The sequence below is a fragment of the Psilocybe cubensis genome, chromosome 1 (genome assembly GCF_017499595.1).
Source record: "Psilocybe cubensis strain MGC-MH-2018 chromosome 1, whole genome shotgun sequence".
Lineage (NCBI taxonomy): Eukaryota > Fungi > Basidiomycota > Agaricomycetes > Agaricales > Agrocybaceae > Psilocybe > Psilocybe cubensis.
Window position 1 is genome coordinate 1,525,645 of NC_062999.1, and position 17,727 is coordinate 1,543,371.

Here is a 17,727-nt window from a genome sequence, read left to right on the forward strand (position 1 = left end):
AATTGAATGGCGCCTGCTGACCTAGAATCTGGCTATGATTTGGCGTATGTCCATGATGGCCTTTCTTGGACATCGCTCTTGCTGGAAGGATGTTGATAGAACACATCCTCCAATGGCAAACGTGAAATCCTTTCCGGAGGTGTCACCGATAATATCATCAAGATTCTGTTCGGACCATTATGAAGAAAAAGCAGACAAAAAACAATGTTACCGGGATATAAAGGGGTCGGGAAGAAAAAATGGTCGGCATATAGACCAAATAAGATAGATGGATACAACATATACAACAGTACATCGAGAGAGAATGTGTATGCTTTGAAATGCGAGTTTCCGTGTGAAGTGTGTCTTGAATTTGGGAAACAACGATGTATAGCCGTTGGTTGGTCTCCATATAATTAAGAGAATGAGAAGAAGGGAGAATGGCATAGCTTGTCGTAAGCAGTTGGGTAATATGTCGTATCGTGATATCAAGTGATCAAACCTCCATGTGTGAAGGAAAGATCCCAATGGTATGTTTGTTTTATGGTATCCGCCCAGGGCCACTTTAGATTATTTGCAGATAATTAGATGGCGCAACTGCGGAATGAAACGTTAGACACAAGTTTCGAAAGTAAGGAATACACATACTTCCAGTCGTTCCATCACTTTTCTTAGCCTGCCACCACTTTCCTTGCTTGTCTACGATATCAAGAATCTCTCCCTTTGTGAATGAAATTTCATTGGGGTCATCAGTATTTGCGACATCTGCAAAATCAAGTCAGATTGAGGATTACATGAGAATAGTGATGACATACAAGCATATAAGGCCTTGGCCTTGTACGAGTAGCTCTCCGTTTGAGCTTGAGGCTGTTCAGGGTTTGTCCCTGTAGTAGAGTTTCCAGCGCCAATTCCAGCCATTAGCGGTGAGTTTGGACCGTTATCGTTGATAGAGCCAGGACCTCCAGTAGTTGTCTGGTTGTGAATACTGCCTCCACCTCCTGTTCCTCCCATGCTCCTAGTCATGTTGTCGTTCAAACTACCTCCAAAGCTGTTCTGACTTCTGATGCCAGTTTGGTTGGGACTGGAATAAGCACCACCGCCTAACTTGGCGTCATAGGCATCATGTGATCCGATACCTCCGCCTTGGGCGTAGTTGGTCGGATATCCGTTGCCGGCTTGCATATTCATAACTGACTGAGTCCGTCTACGACGCCGTGAAGGCGGTGTAAGGCCACCTGTGCCCAACATGTTGAAGATATGAAGAGTGAGGGAATCTTCTTCTGATGTGAAATAGAGGACCCATAGAATATCGACGATGGCCAGGATAAGCCAACCTGCGCCTAGCGTATTGAGAGCACTGTTTGAAGCAAATATGCCCAATGTGACGCCCTCTACGGCAAACACAATAGCAATTGCACCGAAGACTGATATTTGGAAGCGATTCATGGATATTGAATCTGTCGCGAGGGTGTACAAGACACCGAGGATGAGGAATAGTTGGAGGAAGATGGCGAACCAGGATGAGCCAGTTGCTGCTCTACCACCTGTGTGCCGGGTATTAGATGCAACATGCCATTGAGCGAAATAGATGGATACGCACCGTCTGCTGGAGTTGCGGTGACAATACATAGTGATATGAACGCGGTCAACCATCCTGCCTATGGACCATCGCGTTGCGCTGTCAGAGAAGAGCGCGCGGAAATATATAGGAGACAATACATACGACGGAGAGGAAACTGGTAAAAAGAAAGAGATAATGGGTAAGTATTGGAGTGAAGTCAAGCCCTTCGTTTCCACGGGGAGGCATGGTTGGAGAGAGAGTGCGAAATGTGCAAATGGTCAAAGTTGGGAATGACCACACTACTCTTGCATTTTCTCACGCTTACAACAAGAGTGGCTTCAACAAACTTGAAACTTGGCCAGTAGCTGAGAGCTCGTTCCTACAGATCCGCCAATATTTTCTGACAGATTCCAAGCAATCCCATAATTTATCACAGCCGAGCAGGCTTCTATTTCTGCCCATTTCCTACTCTCACACACCCTTTAACCCCCTCAGTAATGTTGACTTTGGATGATATTCACTCTACAGCCCATGCTGTTGTATCAATACTCAGGGCATCGGACATGGTTGCCTGCTTGGTTGGCAGCGCAGCAGGGGCAGAGCATGGTATTTCTAGGATACCCAACGTACGCCTGTCCCGTGTTTGGCTTCTTAATTCACTCATATATCATGCAATTAGGATGTTGACATTTTAGTTTTATCAGGCGCCAAATCCATGAATCCAGCCGAAATGAAGAATTTACTCGTCTCAAAAGATTCACGCTTCTTCCTCGAGAAGCCAGTAACGAACCCCAATGCATCATATTTCATTTTAAAATATCGGCTCATATCATCGCAAAACAATAGCTGCTGTCATGTCGACATTTTCTTGCCAGGGATGATACATCTACCTCCCATACCTCCCAGTTACATAATCTACTCTGCACAGACTGCACTACCCACCATGCCGTTTTTTCCAACCCTCCTTCACAAAGTCCAAGCTTGGCTTGCCCATCGCGCTTCACCAAAAGAAAGCGCCCGCATCAAGCGATCTAATGATGAACAAGACATCAGTGAACTGCTCGATTTTGCTGTCAAAATTCACAAGGTAAAAATCGAGAATCATACCTGGTTGCCTGATTGGTTCCTGCAGGAAGCCATTGAAGGTGTCAGAGCATACGTTCAGGAGCACCCCGAAACGGCGCCTATGTGGAAAGAAATTGGGTTTTGTGCAAATAACAAAGTAATCTAAAGCATATTCTGATTTCCTAGATTTGTTCCAGGTTAAAATTCACAGTGCCTTTAGCCATTACATCTAACTCTCGCCATATTTCCATTCCAAAACATTTATCCCACGCATCTTCCCTTTCGCTTCCTTATGCTCATCGCAAGTGTAAATCAATTTGAACCCGTTCTTCATGAACACTTTCACACTGCCATCGTTTCCTGTAAATGTTGATACCCAAACATGGCGTATGCCCATTCGTGGAACACCCCAATCATGAAGTATCGTTCTGACTGCCTCAGTCATTATTCCCCGGCCGTGATGAGAGGGAGCTAAAAAATCTACATAAAAGATGTGCTTTGTGAGATCGTGCTTTTTACAGGTAGATTTGACATACCTCCTATGCTCCAGATGATATTTGGATCGCCTGCAGGAAGTTTGTTGTTACGTTCCTCCACAATGGTTTTGTTTTCCCAATCTAGACTCGCGGCATTGGTGCCCATAAGTTCTCCAATTGGGCACCGCATAAATCCTATGTCCCCAATGAACGTGTCGCTTCCATCCTCATGAACCTCTCTTATGGCTCTTACTGGGCAGTTTTCCAGTATGACCAGTCCTCGTTGATCCTTTGTATCTTCTAATTGGCTCAGCAAACGGTCGGAAAGTGATCTTGTGATGTCAAAAAAACTCTGTGCATGAGCTACCGAATAGAGAAGAACGTTAAAAGCACTAAATGCTGCTCAAGAGCGACCTTTACCTAGAGTATATGGAAATGGAGGACCTCCCAAATATTCGCAAATCCGTGGGTCGTTATGATAAGGAACCATCGCTGGTACATCTTCAGGCCGTGGGGGAGTTATTATGATATTGTGGTGACCACGCAGTCGAAGGAAGGGCTCTCCTGTTGTTGGATTGACCTCGAGAGGGTAGAGCTGAGGGTTGTACCCCATTCCGACTGTGTTGACTGTCGAGTCGTACGCAGTACTGGGTTCCAAAAAGAGCCGCTTTGTAAATAGATTTGCGCGTGTTTTAGGCGAACGCCGACGTTGGGGTATAATAATAATAGGAAGTCGTTATTGCTAGTAAAAAAAACTTTAAGGTCAGCTTCATCTTTTGGCAGAAGAGTTTTATGTCGAGAAGGGCAAGCGGTCACCTAAGCGACTTTTAATCTTGAGCGCCACTCAGCGCCTATGATCGTGATCTAATTTTAGAATTTGTATATAGGTGTATTGGCCCAAAAGATAAGATGATCATTTGCAGTGGAAGACAATACGAACTGCATATATACCGCGCGGCGTCTTTAATAACACATTCGGAAGTCGGTACCTTAATGCCCCACCTCTTTCCCAAACCTCTGCAGGCATCTTTCACCGTACGAGTAGGGCACTTCATGTTCTCGGGGGCCATTGCTCGATATAGTTTGTCTACATAGAAGCGTTCGGTGAATAATGGATGGCCGAAATTTGTGGTGGATTGCCCAAGTAAGTCTCTTGGTCACACCGACGGTTAACTTCTACTACGAGCTGATTCATTTTCAGCTTCTGCCTTTTCAACATTCGATATTCATATAGTAGTGATTCGGAATCTTCATATGAGATATATACAGTCACGCCAGATCATAACTATTTATTCTTTCAGAAGTGATGAAGATTTCTCCAGTCTACATGGTATGAGTATGATGATTTTAATCGTTCTCTCAGTAGGAGTAGCCGCCGCGATCATAAACAAGTCCAATAAATATATAACCGTGTCACTATCATCTATGGGAGAAAATATAATCATATAACTATTAAGACTATGATTCTTCAATGTCGTATTCCCTTTCCAAAAGCTGTAAATTTCTCATTTCGCCTCGTACCTCCCGATAACTTTCAATGAACCGGGTTCTACGAAACCCGTTTTTCTCGAACATCTTGATGCTAGCAATGTTTTCGGAAAAGGCGCCCACAATCACTCGACGCACTGCCATGTGCGGCACGGCCCAATCCTGTAATAACGTGTCAACAGCATCCGTCATAATACCTTTGTTGTGATGACTTGGTGCAAGGGAACCTTTCGTGTCCTGGTCAGTAGCCCTTTCAAGTTCTTCAAACATTCAGCACTTACATCCGATCATCCAGTAGATGGATGGATCTCCTATATTTTTACTTGTATTTTCCATTTCGTTCTTTATTTTGTTTTCCCAGTTGGTTGAATCTGTGTGGAGGTGTTCACCGAAGTTATCCCGTCTGATTTTAATAATGCCAATGAGCAGGTCGGAGCCATCTTCTTGAAGCTCGCGAATACAACCCACAGGGGCACCGTCGTAAAGCCTGGATGTTGGGGAGTTACCGAGCTCTACTTCCTCTAGCTGGCTCAATGCGACATCAAACAACGCCTTTAAATTTCCTAGTAGCTCTTCTGCGTGTTCTAAAATAGTGGTGTTCGAATGTTTGGATACGGATGAAGACTACTGGGCAACTTGCCTTTAAGGAATGGGCGTGGGGGACTAGCCAACCAATGATACACCCTAACGTCGTTGAAATATTCTACCAGAGGCGCTGAGTCCTCCTGTCTGGTTGGCGTGAGTACAATGTTTTTATGTTTCCGTAAGGGAAGGACAATCTCATTGTTGACTGGGTTTCTTTGCAAAGGGAATGGAAGAGGATTGCTCATGGTGGTCTGTCAAGGGTTGAGGTTTCTTGTCGATCTAGCGATGGGTCAGCTTTAAAGCGTACTATAGTCCGGGGGAAAAATGACTCAATCACTGACTATTCACGTGCTCTGTCTTGCACCTGGATAGGATGAGTAAAAATAGTTTTCTAATTCTCCGGGCGTCTATGACGAGGGCCTAGGCTTCCTGAGACGCATATAAGCGCTGATTCGTAAATTTGGATCATGTAAATCTGTTATAATGGAGCACGGGATTTACTAGTCAGGATCGAGAAAAAAATAATACTCGTAAATTCATTGACGTCGATTTTTTTTTGTTCTCTTTAGTATCGTGCAACAAGAAATCGAACTTGTCCCAAGAAGGATTGACAACAAGCTCCCCATATCCCGTCACTATCCATCCTGGTTCGATGAGCTTGGTCCAAAATGTATAAATATGCGAGCGTTTAGGTATGATATTGATTGAGCATCCACAGTCGGAAACACTATTCAGTTTTGTTTGGGATCTATCTTCAATAACGTCTGAGAAGGGTCTTCGGAATGGAACAAGGCGCGGTATATCAATCAATCAATATAATCAAAGCAACATTGCTTTTTGGATCACTGTAATTGGGCCTGAAAAATATGGTAACGCTGGGGAAATAACATGATAAATTGCCGCCCAACTTTCCGTGTAAAGCACGGGGGCACTGCTAGTTATTATTATTAGTATAAAAACATATAGCTTGTTAGGACTTTTTGCTTTCCTCCATGGTCCATTCTAGAATATGCGAACCCCTCAATTCCCCTCTTACGACTGCATGCTCTTGGATTGTCCGCGTCATTACGAAGCCATTCTTTTCGAATACCCGTACACTGCCGCGGTTTCCAAGAAAAGCAGAACAGATAATTCTATGAACGTTCATGCGCGGGATAGCCCAGTCGTGTAAGAGTGTGTTGATCGCGTCTGTCATGATGCCTTGACCATGGTGACTTGGTGCAAGGTAATCTAGAGTGCAAATATGAGATAGTTCATACCGTAGTATGAGTTGATGACCGACATACCGCCGAACGACCATATAATATCTGGGTCTCCTTTTCCGAGAATTTTGTTGCGATCAGCTTTCTGCTGGGCTTCTTTCGTGTCAACATCGAGCAACGCAACTTCTAGACAGCGGATAATGTCGAGAGACCCGATGTATTTGTCCGTTCCATCTTCCTGAATTTCACGTATGGAACAAATGGGGGCACCACCAACAATCTTGAGCTCGTCTTGACCTTGCGCAATTTGCAGTTCCTGAAGAATAGCATCAAGTTTTGGTTTGGTGAGTTGAATCCATTCCTCTCCGTCCTCTGTAATGAGAAATTAAAGTTGTCTTGGAAATGAGCGAAGGGGAAGAGAACCCACCGTGTGTATACGGATAGGGTGTGTACATTAACCATTTATAGACGCGTGGGTCATTCAGTAATGCGGCGATATGTGGCGCGTCATCCCAACGCATTGGAGTCATGATAACATTTTTATGCTGTCGTAACCGCAGGAACGGTTCTTGAGTCAACGGGTTTCTTTCGAGAGGGAAGAACTGATCAACAGGCATTTTCGCTAGTATTGTCAGCCATTCCGCAAACCCGCCTCTTTTATATGATCACCGCCGGGAGCAGATTGCTCACGAAGATGACTCGGATGATGACTCGACAGCAAGTTTTCCCTTGATTCATAGATTGAGTTATATGAACTATCTGAAATGTATGACTGACATAATCTCGACGTATTTTGCTGTGGAACTTCAGTCGGGGCTGTTCGCCGAGAGGAAAGGAGCTAAGGATGGTCGGCGCACCTGCGCTGGCAGATTGATGCATCAATATCGACAGATAGAAAAATTTACCCCAGAGTACCAGTTATAGACGCCTAATTGTCGACGAGATACGATAAAAATCGGGCCGTTAGCAAAAAGAATGACTCCTCCATTTTTTGACGGATTGTATGATACACCACTGCCGACGCGCTAACATATGGTATCATATGCGCAAAGCTAACAATGGTTAATAATTTCGAACCAGATAAAGTCACTTTTGTATAGGCACGTTCTATCTCGTGTATTTCTGCTGCTGGCAACAGACGACCGTGGACGTTGCTGATAAGAAAGTGAAAATTTATTTTTAGATGAGCCGGGGCCGACCCAAAAATGAGTCACGTGGTGAAGTATATGACCTCCCCTCACGCAAAAGATCGATAAGACAAGGATTTGTCAACTTTTTTGAAACCTTATCCTGCTCGTCAACAGTGAAAGTGCTTGCACCCGCTGTTCAAAACTAATCTCCATCGCCGAGATTGTTGTACTCTTACCAAACCCTTTTTCTATCTCCTTCCCATATCAGCTAGGCCACCATGGTGTAAGTTTTCAGTCTATATCCTTGTCGCCACAGTGCTCATCGATTTTCGTTGATCGTCTCCAGTAACTTCACCGTAGGTCAGTAAAAAATTGTGTCAGATTGCGTTCCTGTAGATCAATGCTCTTCTTGTAAAAAGACCAGATCCGTGAGCTCATGGACAAGCCCACCAACATCCGTAACATGAGTGTCATTGCCCATGGTAAAATTTCTTGCTTTCTCTCAAACCAATGGAAAAGCTAAATCAATCTCACAGTCGATCACGGAAAGTCCACTCTCACCGACTCGCTGGTATCGAAGGCCGGTATCATAGCCCATGCAAAGGCTGGTGAAATGCGTTTTACCGATACTCGAGATGACGAGAAGGAGCGTGGTATCACCATCAAATCTACTGCCATTTCAATGTACTTTAAGGTCGACGAGGAGGATGTTGGTGCTATAAAACAAAAAACTGTTGGTTAGTAATACTTTATTCTTTTTTTCAGCCGACGAAATCTAACCCCCATTTGCCCAATATAGGAACTGAGTTCTTAATTAACTTGATCGATTCTCCTGGACACGTCGATTTCTCTTCGGAAGTTACTGCTGCTCTCCGTGTCACTGACGGTGCTCTTGTTGTCGTTGATTGCGTGGAGGGTGTTTGCGTGCAGACGGAAACAGTACTCCGACAAGCTCTCGCCGAGCGTATCAAGCCCGTTGTTATTATCAACAAGGTTGATCGTGCCCTCCTCGAACTCCAGGTCGACAAGGAATCCCTGTACCAATCTTTCCAACGTACCATCGAGAACGTCAACGTCACCATTTCCACTTACCACGATGCTGCTCTCGGTGACGTTCAGGTATATCCTGAAAAAGGAACTGTGGCCTTTGGTTCAGGTCTCCACGGATGGGGTTTCACCCTCCGTCAATTCGCTGGAAGATACGCCAAGAAGTTTGGTGTTGACAAGGACAAGATGATGACCAAGCTCTGGGGCGACAATTATTTCAACCCTGCCACCCGCAAGTGGACCACCGTTGGCACTGACGCTAGCGGTAAGGCCCTTGACCGTGCTTTCAACACCTTCGTGTTGGACCCCATCTTCAAGATCTTCGATGCCGTCATGAATTTCAAGAAGGATGCTATCGGCCCCATGCTCGACAAGCTCGACGTTAAACTTGCTCAGGATGAGCGTGATCTCGAAGGAAAGGCTCTCCTTAAGGTCATCATGCGCAAGTTCTTGCCCGCTGGTGATTCCCTTTTGGAGATGATAGTCATTAACCTTCCATCCCCTGCCACTGCTCAACGGTACCGTGTTGAGACCCTCTACGAAGGCCCTATGGACGATGAGTCTGCTATCGGTATCCGTGATTGCAACCCTGCTGGCCCCCTCGTCCTTTACGTCTCCAAGATGGTGCCTACTTCCGATAAGGGACGCTTCTATGCGTTCGGTCGTGTGTTCTCTGGAACTGTCAAGTCCGGACCCAAGATCCGTATCCAGGGACCCAATTATCTCCCCGGAAAGAAGGACGATCTCTTCATCAAATCTATCCAACGCACTGTGCTCATGATGGGTCGTTACATCGAACCTATTGAAGATTGCCCTGCTGGTAACATCGTTGGTCTCGTCGGTATCGATCAGTTCTTGCTAAAGAGTGGAACCCTGACCACCTCCGAAACCGCCCACAACATGCGTGTTATGAGGTTCTCCGTCTCCCCTGTCGTGCAGGTTGCTGTTGAGGTCAAAAACGCTGCTGATCTCCCCAAACTCGTTGAAGGTCTTAAGCGCCTATCCAAGTCCGATCCCTGTGTGCAAGCCTGGATCTCTGAGACTGGTGAGCACATTGTTGCTGGTGCTGGTGAGCTTCACTTGGAGATTTGCTTGAAGGTAAATTCTGTGTTCGATATGACGGAGTATCTTGATGTTGATGATTGTATTAGGATCTCCAAGAAGACCACGCTGGTGTCCCCCTCAAGATTTCCGACCCCGTTGTTCCTTACCGTGAGACAGTCAAGACTGAGTCAAGCATTGTGGCTCTCTCCAAGTCGCAGAACAAGCACAATCGTCTCTTTGTCAAGGCTATGCCCATCGACGAGGAACTGACCAAGGCTATCGAGGGAGGCAAGGTCAACGCCCGTGATGATTACAAGCTCCGTGCTCGTGTCCTTGCTGATGAGTATGGATGGGATGTCACTGATGCCAGGAAGATCTGGTGTTTCGGTCCCGACACCACTGGACCTAACTTGTTGGTTGATGTGACCAAGGGAGTGCAGTACCTGAACGAAATTAAGGACTCTTGCGTTGCTGCCTTCCAATGGGCCACCAAGGAGGGTGTTACTTGCGAAGAGAACATGCGTGGTGTCCGTGTCAACGTTCTTGATGTCACTGTAAGACTATTGCATTGCTTTATTGAAATTGGGAAACTTAATTCATTCTCGACAGCTGCACACTGATGCCATCCATCGTGGAGGAGGACAGATTATCCCCACTATGCGTCGGGCCACCTATGCTGCCTGCCTGCTGGCCACCCCCACTCTCCAGGAGCCCATCTACCTCGGTGAGTAACAAGCCAGGAGAGCATGCATGTACTTACAGATGAATACGACAGTCGAGATCCAATGCCCTGAAAATGCCATCGGTGGCATCTACAGTTGTCTGAACAAGCGCCGTGGACAGGTGTTCAGCGAGGAACAGAGGCCAGGAACGCCCATGTTCACAGTGAAGGCGTTCCTGCCCGTCGCAGAGTCATTTGGCTTCAACGGAGAGCTGCGCTCGCATACTGCTGGACAGGCATTCCCGCAGAGTGTGTTCGACCACTGGGAGATCATGAACGGATCGCCGCTGGAGAAGGGCAGCAAGATGGAGGAGCTTGTGAGGAATATCCGAGTGCGCAAGGGACTGAAGCCAGAAATCCCGCCTCTGGACACATACTACGACAAGCTCTAAGATATGAATCGATTTGTTGTACATCCATAGCATAGCATTGTAACGAGACCAATTTATGTGACACCGCGTGACTTGTTTCAAAAGTGGATGAGTTGTAAAACATGAAATGATTTTCCACTTTTCTTTCTTTCTCCACTACCATTACCATTACCAGCTTTTAAAACAGTCGATATACTACTACAGTCCTTTCAGATGGCCGCCTCTCTCTCGGGTCTCTCTGCCTCCGTTACCCGCATTCTCTATCTCACTGGCTTTCCAAAGGAGCTCAAAACAAAGGACATCCAGGCTGCCTTTGCTGACTACGAGAATGCCTCTGGTGGCTTCAAGATAAAGTGGAGGGACGACACCAGTCTCCTCATCGTCTTCCACGACGCCGCTGTCGGTATGTCCTCCTCTTTTTTTACACTCAATTCCATCTTCATCCCCCCCGACAGCGAAGCGCGCTTATCTCAACACCGTCGCTTTCCCCCCGCCTATTCTCACTTCTTCAGCACCTGGTCTCTCGGTCTCTATCAGGCCCTACGATGGCCCTGATGCCCAGGCAGTAATACAGAACGTCAACTCACGCGGACAGCACAACTCCAACCCGTCTCGCACCCACAATCCCCGTGCCGCCTCTGTGTCCGTTTTCCCCAATTCTCGCTCCTCTTCCAACTCCAACGCCCACCCAAACAACTCCGCCAACCACCACTCTCGTAACAACCATTCTACCGCCACCGCTCAGCACATTCCGCCCTTGACAGAGCGTTCAGAGGGTCAGCCATCTCCAACCCTCCCCTCTCTTCCATCACACCCAACCCTCAACGCCCTCATAAGCTCCTCTCTCGGCGAGGCAGTCGCTGGTACCAATCCAAGTCTTCCTGCAGACCCTGCAATTCTCACCACGAGCTTGCAACAGCAGCACGAGTCCCTAAGCGGACCTAGAATTGGCGATCCCGGCAAACGCATGCTAGGTGCTGCCTTGGGAGTAAGGCACCCTGCTCTCGGGCCCAGGATGGTTAATGGAGGTGGAGGTGCTAGCCCAGGCCCTGCCCAAGGGAATGGCGTTGACCACATGCGGGACATGCAGAGGGCAATGGGAGGTCTCGTTGTTGCCGAGTAAACAGCACACGTATGCCGCCTTTGAGAGAGTCTGTGTATTGTCGGGTCTGCATTGTAGTGTTATCCTGATTGATTGTTGGTAATATTTCCATTCCTTGTTCCCCCTTTTTGCTTTTTCGTATTGATTTTTCGCCCGGCTTTCTCTATGATCTTCCCTGTGTTGAATGAGCGAGGATTAGCTGGTCCCACCTTTCCCGTCGCGCTTTGGTCGATTAATACGTACATTTAGTACATCCTTTTTATAAAGAGCCATGCTCGCTTCAGGATATGCATTTGCATATGATGTATATCTATTACACCGCACCGCAGTAACAAATCCAATGGTACCAACTAGCCCTGCACGACTTGCTGGTCGTAATTCACAGCACCCGCAGTGCATTTGTCGTTAGGCTCATCGATTGAGGAAAAGAGGTAATCCCCCTATGAATAGAACGCGCCAGAAGCAGTGGAATGCGTCCGTGCTCCTTGCTTGCACCCGATATGGTGTCTGGCATTTATCATCAAGCGCCCCGCGCCAACGCCCAGTTTTCTATCGAACAAACCATGACTCAAACCTCAGATGTCGATACCTCGGGTTTTCCACCGGGTTATTTCGTCATTAAATCAGTGGCTACCAACAGGCTTCTTGATGTAACTCTGGACGAGATTGAGGATGGGACGGAAGTTGCTCTCTGGACGGAGAAGGAGAAATCTCTAGTGGAAAGTAAGCAGAGCAAATACAATACCAGCCCATCTCTTTTATTTGACTCTCTTTCGCACTACTCAGGCTTTAGAGACCCTAAGACAAATAACCAGGTTAGCCTGTGTGTCGACCCCCTCGAATTGTAATAATCGGTCCACCTGCTAGGTTTTCTTTATCGACACGTCTGGCGCGCTATGTTCAAGGTCTTCTGGCCATGCCATAGACGTTGAAGGTGACGTTCTACACTTGCTTGATATACTAGTTAACTGGGACTCAGACTGTTGATACAGACGCTTCTCGCCTTGTGCTGCGCCACAGACGCCCAGTTTCATATCCTTTCCCTAACGCATATGCCCACCCATTACCCAAATTCTCGTACAATCCGCACACAGGCGAGATCTCTGTTAAATTTTCATGCGATCCGGCCTATCCTCCTCCACCAGGACCAGGCGAAACCGCCTCGACAGCATGGCAGCACAAGACTTATCTTCTCACCTCCGTTCCTCTGAGGAAGCCACGGACAATCATCGACGACGCGTCCGAGTTTCTTGCTACAAACATTTTCACACCGATATCTTATCTGACCGGAGGGCCGGCGCCTACTCCGGCGAGGCCTGACGATGTGTTCAATGCGGATATCGACCTGAACGAAAACGAACTTGTGGAAGAAGAGAGAGGCGAGGAGGCAGAGGTCGACGATTCGCCTGAACCTGCCAGGAAAGTCACGATCGTCTCGGTGCCGACCGCGGAGAAGAACATGATGGATTTGTTGCTGTCGGAAAAAACGAGGAATAGGCGCAGATGGATTATTACCCCTTTGCGGACGACAAATGCAAAGAGGACCTGATAACATCTGAAGGGAAGTTTTGGAAGTCTTTGTTATATGAAGCTTGTATTCTCATTGAACATCAAATTTTTGCTTGGATGGTTCTTGATTTTCTTTTTCTTGAGAGAGAATCTCATCGCCCAGTTACATCTAATACCTTGAATTGTTTGATACTGGCGATGATTACAATTGCTATCCTATTTCATAACGCGCATCGGTGTTTGTTGGCACGCGACCTCTAATTAAAGACCCCAGGTCGAGTCAGACCGTTGTAACCGATACACTGTGATTGGCAGATATTCCCGCGAACGACCACGCTCATTTCACACCTTGATGTTGGAATTTGGCGCCCACGACCCCCTTTACTTTCCATTTAACTCTTACAAAGCCAAAATCGATCTAGAAATGCGCAATACCTACGTGCTGTCTTTTACACACCTTAAGGATCAATTCGATGCCGATAAAGCACTACATCTGCTCCAGAGAGTAGCGTCCCTGGTGAAGCCTATCCTGCGCAAGCGGGGATGGGTCATACCCGTTCTCTCCGAATTTTATCCAGAGAACCCAAACTTATATGGTGAGCAGGATCTAAAGATTGAAGTCAGACTTTTGATACTCACTCCGTCTCATCAGGCCTTAGTACGTTCTTTGCGAGCGCGGACACCACCGCCTGTTTACTTGTTTCTAACAGCAAGATATTTAGATGAAAATAAGGGACAACAGATACTATTGAGGCTTCGACCGCCCAACTCAAAGGTCATTCTTCTCCCAGAAGACCAAGTTGTTCAGACTATGCTGCACGAAGTGAGACTTGAATAATTCTATGCATGAATCACGATTCAGGCTTACGCTTCCTCTTCCCCGACAGCTCACGCATAACGTGTATTCCGACCACGACGACAATTTTTATAGATACCTCGACGATCTGAGGCTAGAATATAAAGGCTTGGAATGGTCAGGCTGGGACGGCGAAGGCTTTCTCTCCGTTGGACACCTCCTTGGAATAAACGATCTCTCCACACATCTACCCCCTCAGGTTGGACGATTGAAGGGTTTGGAGGGGGCGGAAAACCGTGCAAAGGCAGCGCGCTTGGCTAATTCTGCAGCTCCTATAGGAGCTCAAAATCGGAAAGCGATAGTTGCAGCCAGAGAGTCGGCCGCACGGGTTGGTGTCTTTGCATGATAAACACTAGCAATGAAGGTTTAACGTTAATGTATGCAGGCAGCGGACAAAAGGCTGAGAGATTCAAAGGCGTGCGCATCGGGCGAAGAAGCTCAACGCGAAGTGGAAAAAGCAGCTAAACAAAGCATCACTTCCAAGCCGACGGAAACGAACATTTCTTTTAGCCGCAATCCCGGTCCAAGTAAAGTTACCTCTGACCTGAGGCCGGTTCCCAAGAGCTCTAAGTCACGGTTACTTACGGGAAACCTTGGTCTTGCAGAGCCGGTCAAAGTCAGACAAAACTCAGCTATATTACCTCCCTTAAAGGTATCACCACCAGCAAGCTCGAAAGCAAACAATCCAGGTAAAAAGGCAGAATCTGAAGCCAAGGAACCAACCGAACAGGTTTGTTTTTTTTTCTCTCTAAGATCAAATAGCGTTTTGATATACGTCGTTATCTGCACATAGGCAGCAGGACAAAGTCTACGAAGTACAAAGGAATGTGCATCTGAGGAAGAAGCACAACAAGAAGCGAAAAAGGCAGGTGTAGAGGATGTCACCTACAAGCCCCAGGACGAGATTATTTCTTGCCACAGTTCTGGCAAAATCAAGGATTCCCCATCTAACTCTCACCTCGCCGGTTCATCTAGAAACCTTCAGTCTGAACTGCGGTCGGTTCCGAAAACTTATAGATCGAGGTTACTTACAGGAAATTTTGGACTTGCAAAGCAGCTGAAAATCGGACAAAATCCAACTGCTTCACCTCTCTTGATCAAAACACCACCTGCCGGCTCGAAGACAAACGAATCAGGCCAAAAGGCTGTATCTGAAGCCAAAGAGTCAGCCGAACAGGTTAGTGTTATTGCAGGATCAATAGTATTAATGAGAGATAACGACCTTATTTGTGCATAGACGATGGAACAAAGCCTGCAACGTATAGAGGCATGTACATCTGTCCATGAAGAGAAAATGGCGGCTCTAGAGGACGATTCAAGCAAAGTCAAGGATTTTGCACTCCGATCTCTCGTTGGTTCATCCAGAAATTCTCAAGCTATGCTGCGTCCAGTTTCAAAAGCCCTGAAGTCCAGATTATTGTCTGCAAACCTTGGACCTCCAGAGCAGGTGAAAGTTCGGCATAAATCAACTATCACAAAAGCAAGCAATGAACGAACATGTATGGGATGTGCTACGATAATCTCATCCAAAAATTTTCAGTGTGACGCTTGTCGAGCCCTGCGCAAACTGCATAATGAATATGAAGGATGGTCATGTCTCCTGTGCGGTGAGCCCGGAAATATACCTGAGCATTGGTCATGCCGTTTCTGTGGATGGATAAAAACACAGAGTTAGTGGCGGCGTCGATTTTTATGATAACCTGTGCGTTGCGCATGGGCTTTTCATTTTCAGGTTGACTGGTAGTGAGCAATTACTGGTTTTCAGAAGAAAACTTGGGAGTGGTGGCAACTCTTGCGATTGGGTCAAGTGGAGATAGCAAAAAAATTACTTCTTCGCAACATTCTATTCCGATTCTGGACATCGAATGTTTACCGTTTCTTTTTTGTGTCTGACTCACACGAGGACTGTACTTCATTGTAAAAAATAGATCTATTTTAAGTGGCGCGTGACACTACGGACGCGTACATTGGCATTAATCACATCACGAGGTTTTTCGTAACGCGACGACTAATGAGGTTTGTCACCATGAAGTTATAGAAAACTGTAGAAAAGACCACGAGCACTTACGCAAGCGCTCATAAAAGGCTTCACGTTCTTCACATGAATTTCTCACCTTTCTCCCCAACCTTCACATAGTAAAGATTGCAGGGTCATGCCCGACATCTTTGTGCAGTCTTTCACCCACCTCAAGGACAAGCCAAATGCCGACAAGGCACTACATACACTCCAGAGGGTAGCATCCCTGGTCAAGCCCATTATGCGAAAGCATAATTGGGTTTTACCAGTTCTCGCCGAATTCTTTCCGGATAATCCCAATCTACTAGGTGATGATGACTTGGCTACATTGCACAATTATGCCAACTTTGCTAATATATCCTGCTCTCTTAACTGGCAGGACTTAGTGCGTTCTTTGTGGACTGTGTTTCATCGAATATGATCCTGATAAGCGCTTAGATGTGAACATGGGACAGGAAATTCTTGTTCGACTTCGTCCAGCTCATTCTCCCAGCTCATTTCTCCCAGAAGCCGACGTAGTTGGGACCATGCTTCACGAGGTATGCCCAGTGAGAAACTGCTACACGAGCTGCAATGTAGTTATCGCCTGCACAGCTTACACACAACGTCCATGGTCCTCACGATGAAAAGTTTTACAAATACCTCGACGGCCTGCAGGACGAATATGATGCATTGCAACGGTCAGGCTACGCTGGCGAAGGATTCTTTTCTGAAGGAAAACGCCTGGGTACCAACATATCCCATAACCTTCCACCACACTTAGCCCGCTTGAAAGCTTTAGAGGCCGCAGAGAAGCGTGTTAAGGCATCGAAAGTCCTTGGGTCGGGTGGTCGACTGGGTGGGTCAACTAGAAATACTGGACTGAGTCCCAGAGAGCTAGCATCCAGGGTACGTATCATTCCTTATCAGAATTCGAATGCCTGGATTGACAAATTGTGACTAAGGCCGCTGAAAAAAGGCTCCGCGATGAAAAATCGTGTGGAACAGGAGCCGAAGCTCAACGAGAAGTAGCCAAAGCAGCCAAAGAGAGCGTCACAAACAAGGTCATCGATTTGACGCTAGATGATGATATGGACATTGAAAAGACAGAACCTGATTCTGATTCTAATTCAGAGGTTATTCTCGTCAAAGACTTGTTTCCAAGGCCTACCACATCCGCTGCTATGACTCATGGTTTTTCAACCAAAAATTCATTCAAGAGTTCAAATATTACCATAGCCCCATCGTCAAAACCTACGACGAAGTCCCCGGTGACTGAAATAGGCCAGAATGTACCATTTGTTTCTGCGGAAAGGGTGAAGCTACGCCCTTCGGGCGCTGCGACCAATTGGTCGTGTTCGTTTTGCACGTTGATAAATCCAACGAACGCTGTCCAGTGTGATGCTTGCGGAATGAAGAGGCCGTTCGAGGACAATGAGGGATGGTCCTGTCATATTTGCGGTGAAAGAGGTAACTTGCATGAACACTGGGCATGTAAGTTCTGCGGGGCAATCAAGTTACACAGTTGATATGGTCACTGTAGACTGGCGGGACGGTCTGAATTCGTGGAACCCTTCTTTTGGATAGTACTGTTT

General features: G+C 46.7%; 10 protein-coding genes across 10 annotated transcripts; 6 read left to right on the forward strand and 4 right to left on the reverse strand.

Annotated features, from left to right (window-relative positions):
* Nucleotides 1-544: 544 nt before the first annotated feature.
* Nucleotides 545-1,786, reverse strand: JR316_0000447 (High osmolarity signaling protein SHO1; the record flags this gene model as incomplete). Its single annotated transcript, XM_047886262.1, has 5 exons — nucleotides 545-576; nucleotides 628-744; nucleotides 795-1,523; nucleotides 1,580-1,637; nucleotides 1,703-1,786. 5 exons carry the CDS (start codon nucleotides 1,784-1,786, stop codon nucleotides 545-547), a joined length of 1,020 nt encoding a protein of 339 aa, XP_047754008.1.
* Nucleotides 1,787-2,037: 251 nt separating this feature from the next.
* JR316_0000448 (uncharacterized protein) lies at nucleotides 2,038-2,771 on the forward strand (the record flags this gene model as incomplete). The annotated part of the gene is made up of 2 exons (XM_047886263.1): nucleotides 2,038-2,166; nucleotides 2,220-2,771. 2 exons carry the CDS (start codon nucleotides 2,038-2,040, stop codon nucleotides 2,769-2,771), a joined length of 681 nt encoding a protein of 226 aa, XP_047754009.1.
* A 63-nt stretch (nucleotides 2,772-2,834) lies between these two features.
* Nucleotides 2,835-4,151, reverse strand: JR316_0000449 (uncharacterized protein; the record flags this gene model as incomplete). Its single annotated transcript, XM_047886264.1, has 4 exons — nucleotides 2,835-3,085; nucleotides 3,142-3,444; nucleotides 3,502-3,748; nucleotides 4,071-4,151. 4 exons carry the CDS (start codon nucleotides 4,149-4,151, stop codon nucleotides 2,835-2,837), a joined length of 882 nt encoding a protein of 293 aa, XP_047754010.1.
* Nucleotides 4,152-4,539: 388 nt separating this feature from the next.
* Nucleotides 4,540-5,399, reverse strand: JR316_0000450 (uncharacterized protein; the record flags this gene model as incomplete). Its single annotated transcript, XM_047886265.1, has 3 exons — nucleotides 4,540-4,829; nucleotides 4,893-5,153; nucleotides 5,198-5,399. The coding sequence occupies 3 exons, from the start codon at nucleotides 5,397-5,399 to the stop codon at nucleotides 4,540-4,542; spliced, it is 753 nt and encodes a 250-aa protein (XP_047754011.1).
* Nucleotides 5,400-6,124: 725 nt separating this feature from the next.
* On the reverse strand, nucleotides 6,125-6,973 carry JR316_0000451 (uncharacterized protein; the record flags this gene model as incomplete). The annotated part of the gene is made up of 3 exons (XM_047886266.1): nucleotides 6,125-6,384; nucleotides 6,441-6,728; nucleotides 6,784-6,973. 3 exons carry the CDS (start codon nucleotides 6,971-6,973, stop codon nucleotides 6,125-6,127), a joined length of 738 nt encoding a protein of 245 aa, XP_047754012.1.
* A 949-nt stretch (nucleotides 6,974-7,922) lies between these two features.
* JR316_0000452 (Elongation factor 2) lies at nucleotides 7,923-10,690 on the forward strand (the record flags this gene model as incomplete). The annotated part of the gene is made up of 6 exons (XM_047886267.1): nucleotides 7,923-7,968; nucleotides 8,023-8,223; nucleotides 8,286-9,631; nucleotides 9,685-10,131; nucleotides 10,187-10,301; nucleotides 10,353-10,690. 6 exons carry the CDS (start codon nucleotides 7,923-7,925, stop codon nucleotides 10,688-10,690), a joined length of 2,493 nt encoding a protein of 830 aa, XP_047754013.1.
* A 192-nt stretch (nucleotides 10,691-10,882) lies between these two features.
* JR316_0000453 (uncharacterized protein) lies at nucleotides 10,883-11,792 on the forward strand (the record flags this gene model as incomplete). The annotated part of the gene is made up of 2 exons (XM_047886268.1): nucleotides 10,883-11,072; nucleotides 11,125-11,792. The coding sequence occupies 2 exons, from the start codon at nucleotides 10,883-10,885 to the stop codon at nucleotides 11,790-11,792; spliced, it is 858 nt and encodes a 285-aa protein (XP_047754014.1).
* Nucleotides 11,793-12,271: 479 nt separating this feature from the next.
* JR316_0000454 (uncharacterized protein) lies at nucleotides 12,272-13,320 on the forward strand (the record flags this gene model as incomplete). The annotated part of the gene is made up of 4 exons (XM_047886269.1): nucleotides 12,272-12,494; nucleotides 12,558-12,586; nucleotides 12,639-12,705; nucleotides 12,764-13,320. 4 exons carry the CDS (start codon nucleotides 12,272-12,274, stop codon nucleotides 13,318-13,320), a joined length of 876 nt encoding a protein of 291 aa, XP_047754015.1.
* A 312-nt stretch (nucleotides 13,321-13,632) lies between these two features.
* Nucleotides 13,633-16,174, forward strand: JR316_0000455 (DNA-dependent metalloprotease WSS1; the record flags this gene model as incomplete). Its single annotated transcript, XM_047886270.1, has 8 exons — nucleotides 13,633-13,876; nucleotides 13,933-13,938; nucleotides 14,003-14,103; nucleotides 14,168-14,464; nucleotides 14,522-14,866; nucleotides 14,930-15,313; nucleotides 15,374-15,635; nucleotides 16,077-16,174. The coding sequence occupies 8 exons, from the start codon at nucleotides 13,633-13,635 to the stop codon at nucleotides 16,172-16,174; spliced, it is 1,737 nt and encodes a 578-aa protein (XP_047754016.1).
* Nucleotides 16,175-16,289: 115 nt separating this feature from the next.
* JR316_0000456 (DNA-dependent metalloprotease WSS1) lies at nucleotides 16,290-17,719 on the forward strand (the record flags this gene model as incomplete). Its single annotated transcript, XM_047886271.1, has 5 exons — nucleotides 16,290-16,538; nucleotides 16,585-16,692; nucleotides 16,748-17,041; nucleotides 17,098-17,488; nucleotides 17,676-17,719. The coding sequence occupies 5 exons, from the start codon at nucleotides 16,290-16,292 to the stop codon at nucleotides 17,717-17,719; spliced, it is 1,086 nt and encodes a 361-aa protein (XP_047754017.1).
* Nucleotides 17,720-17,727: the final 8 nt, after the last annotated feature.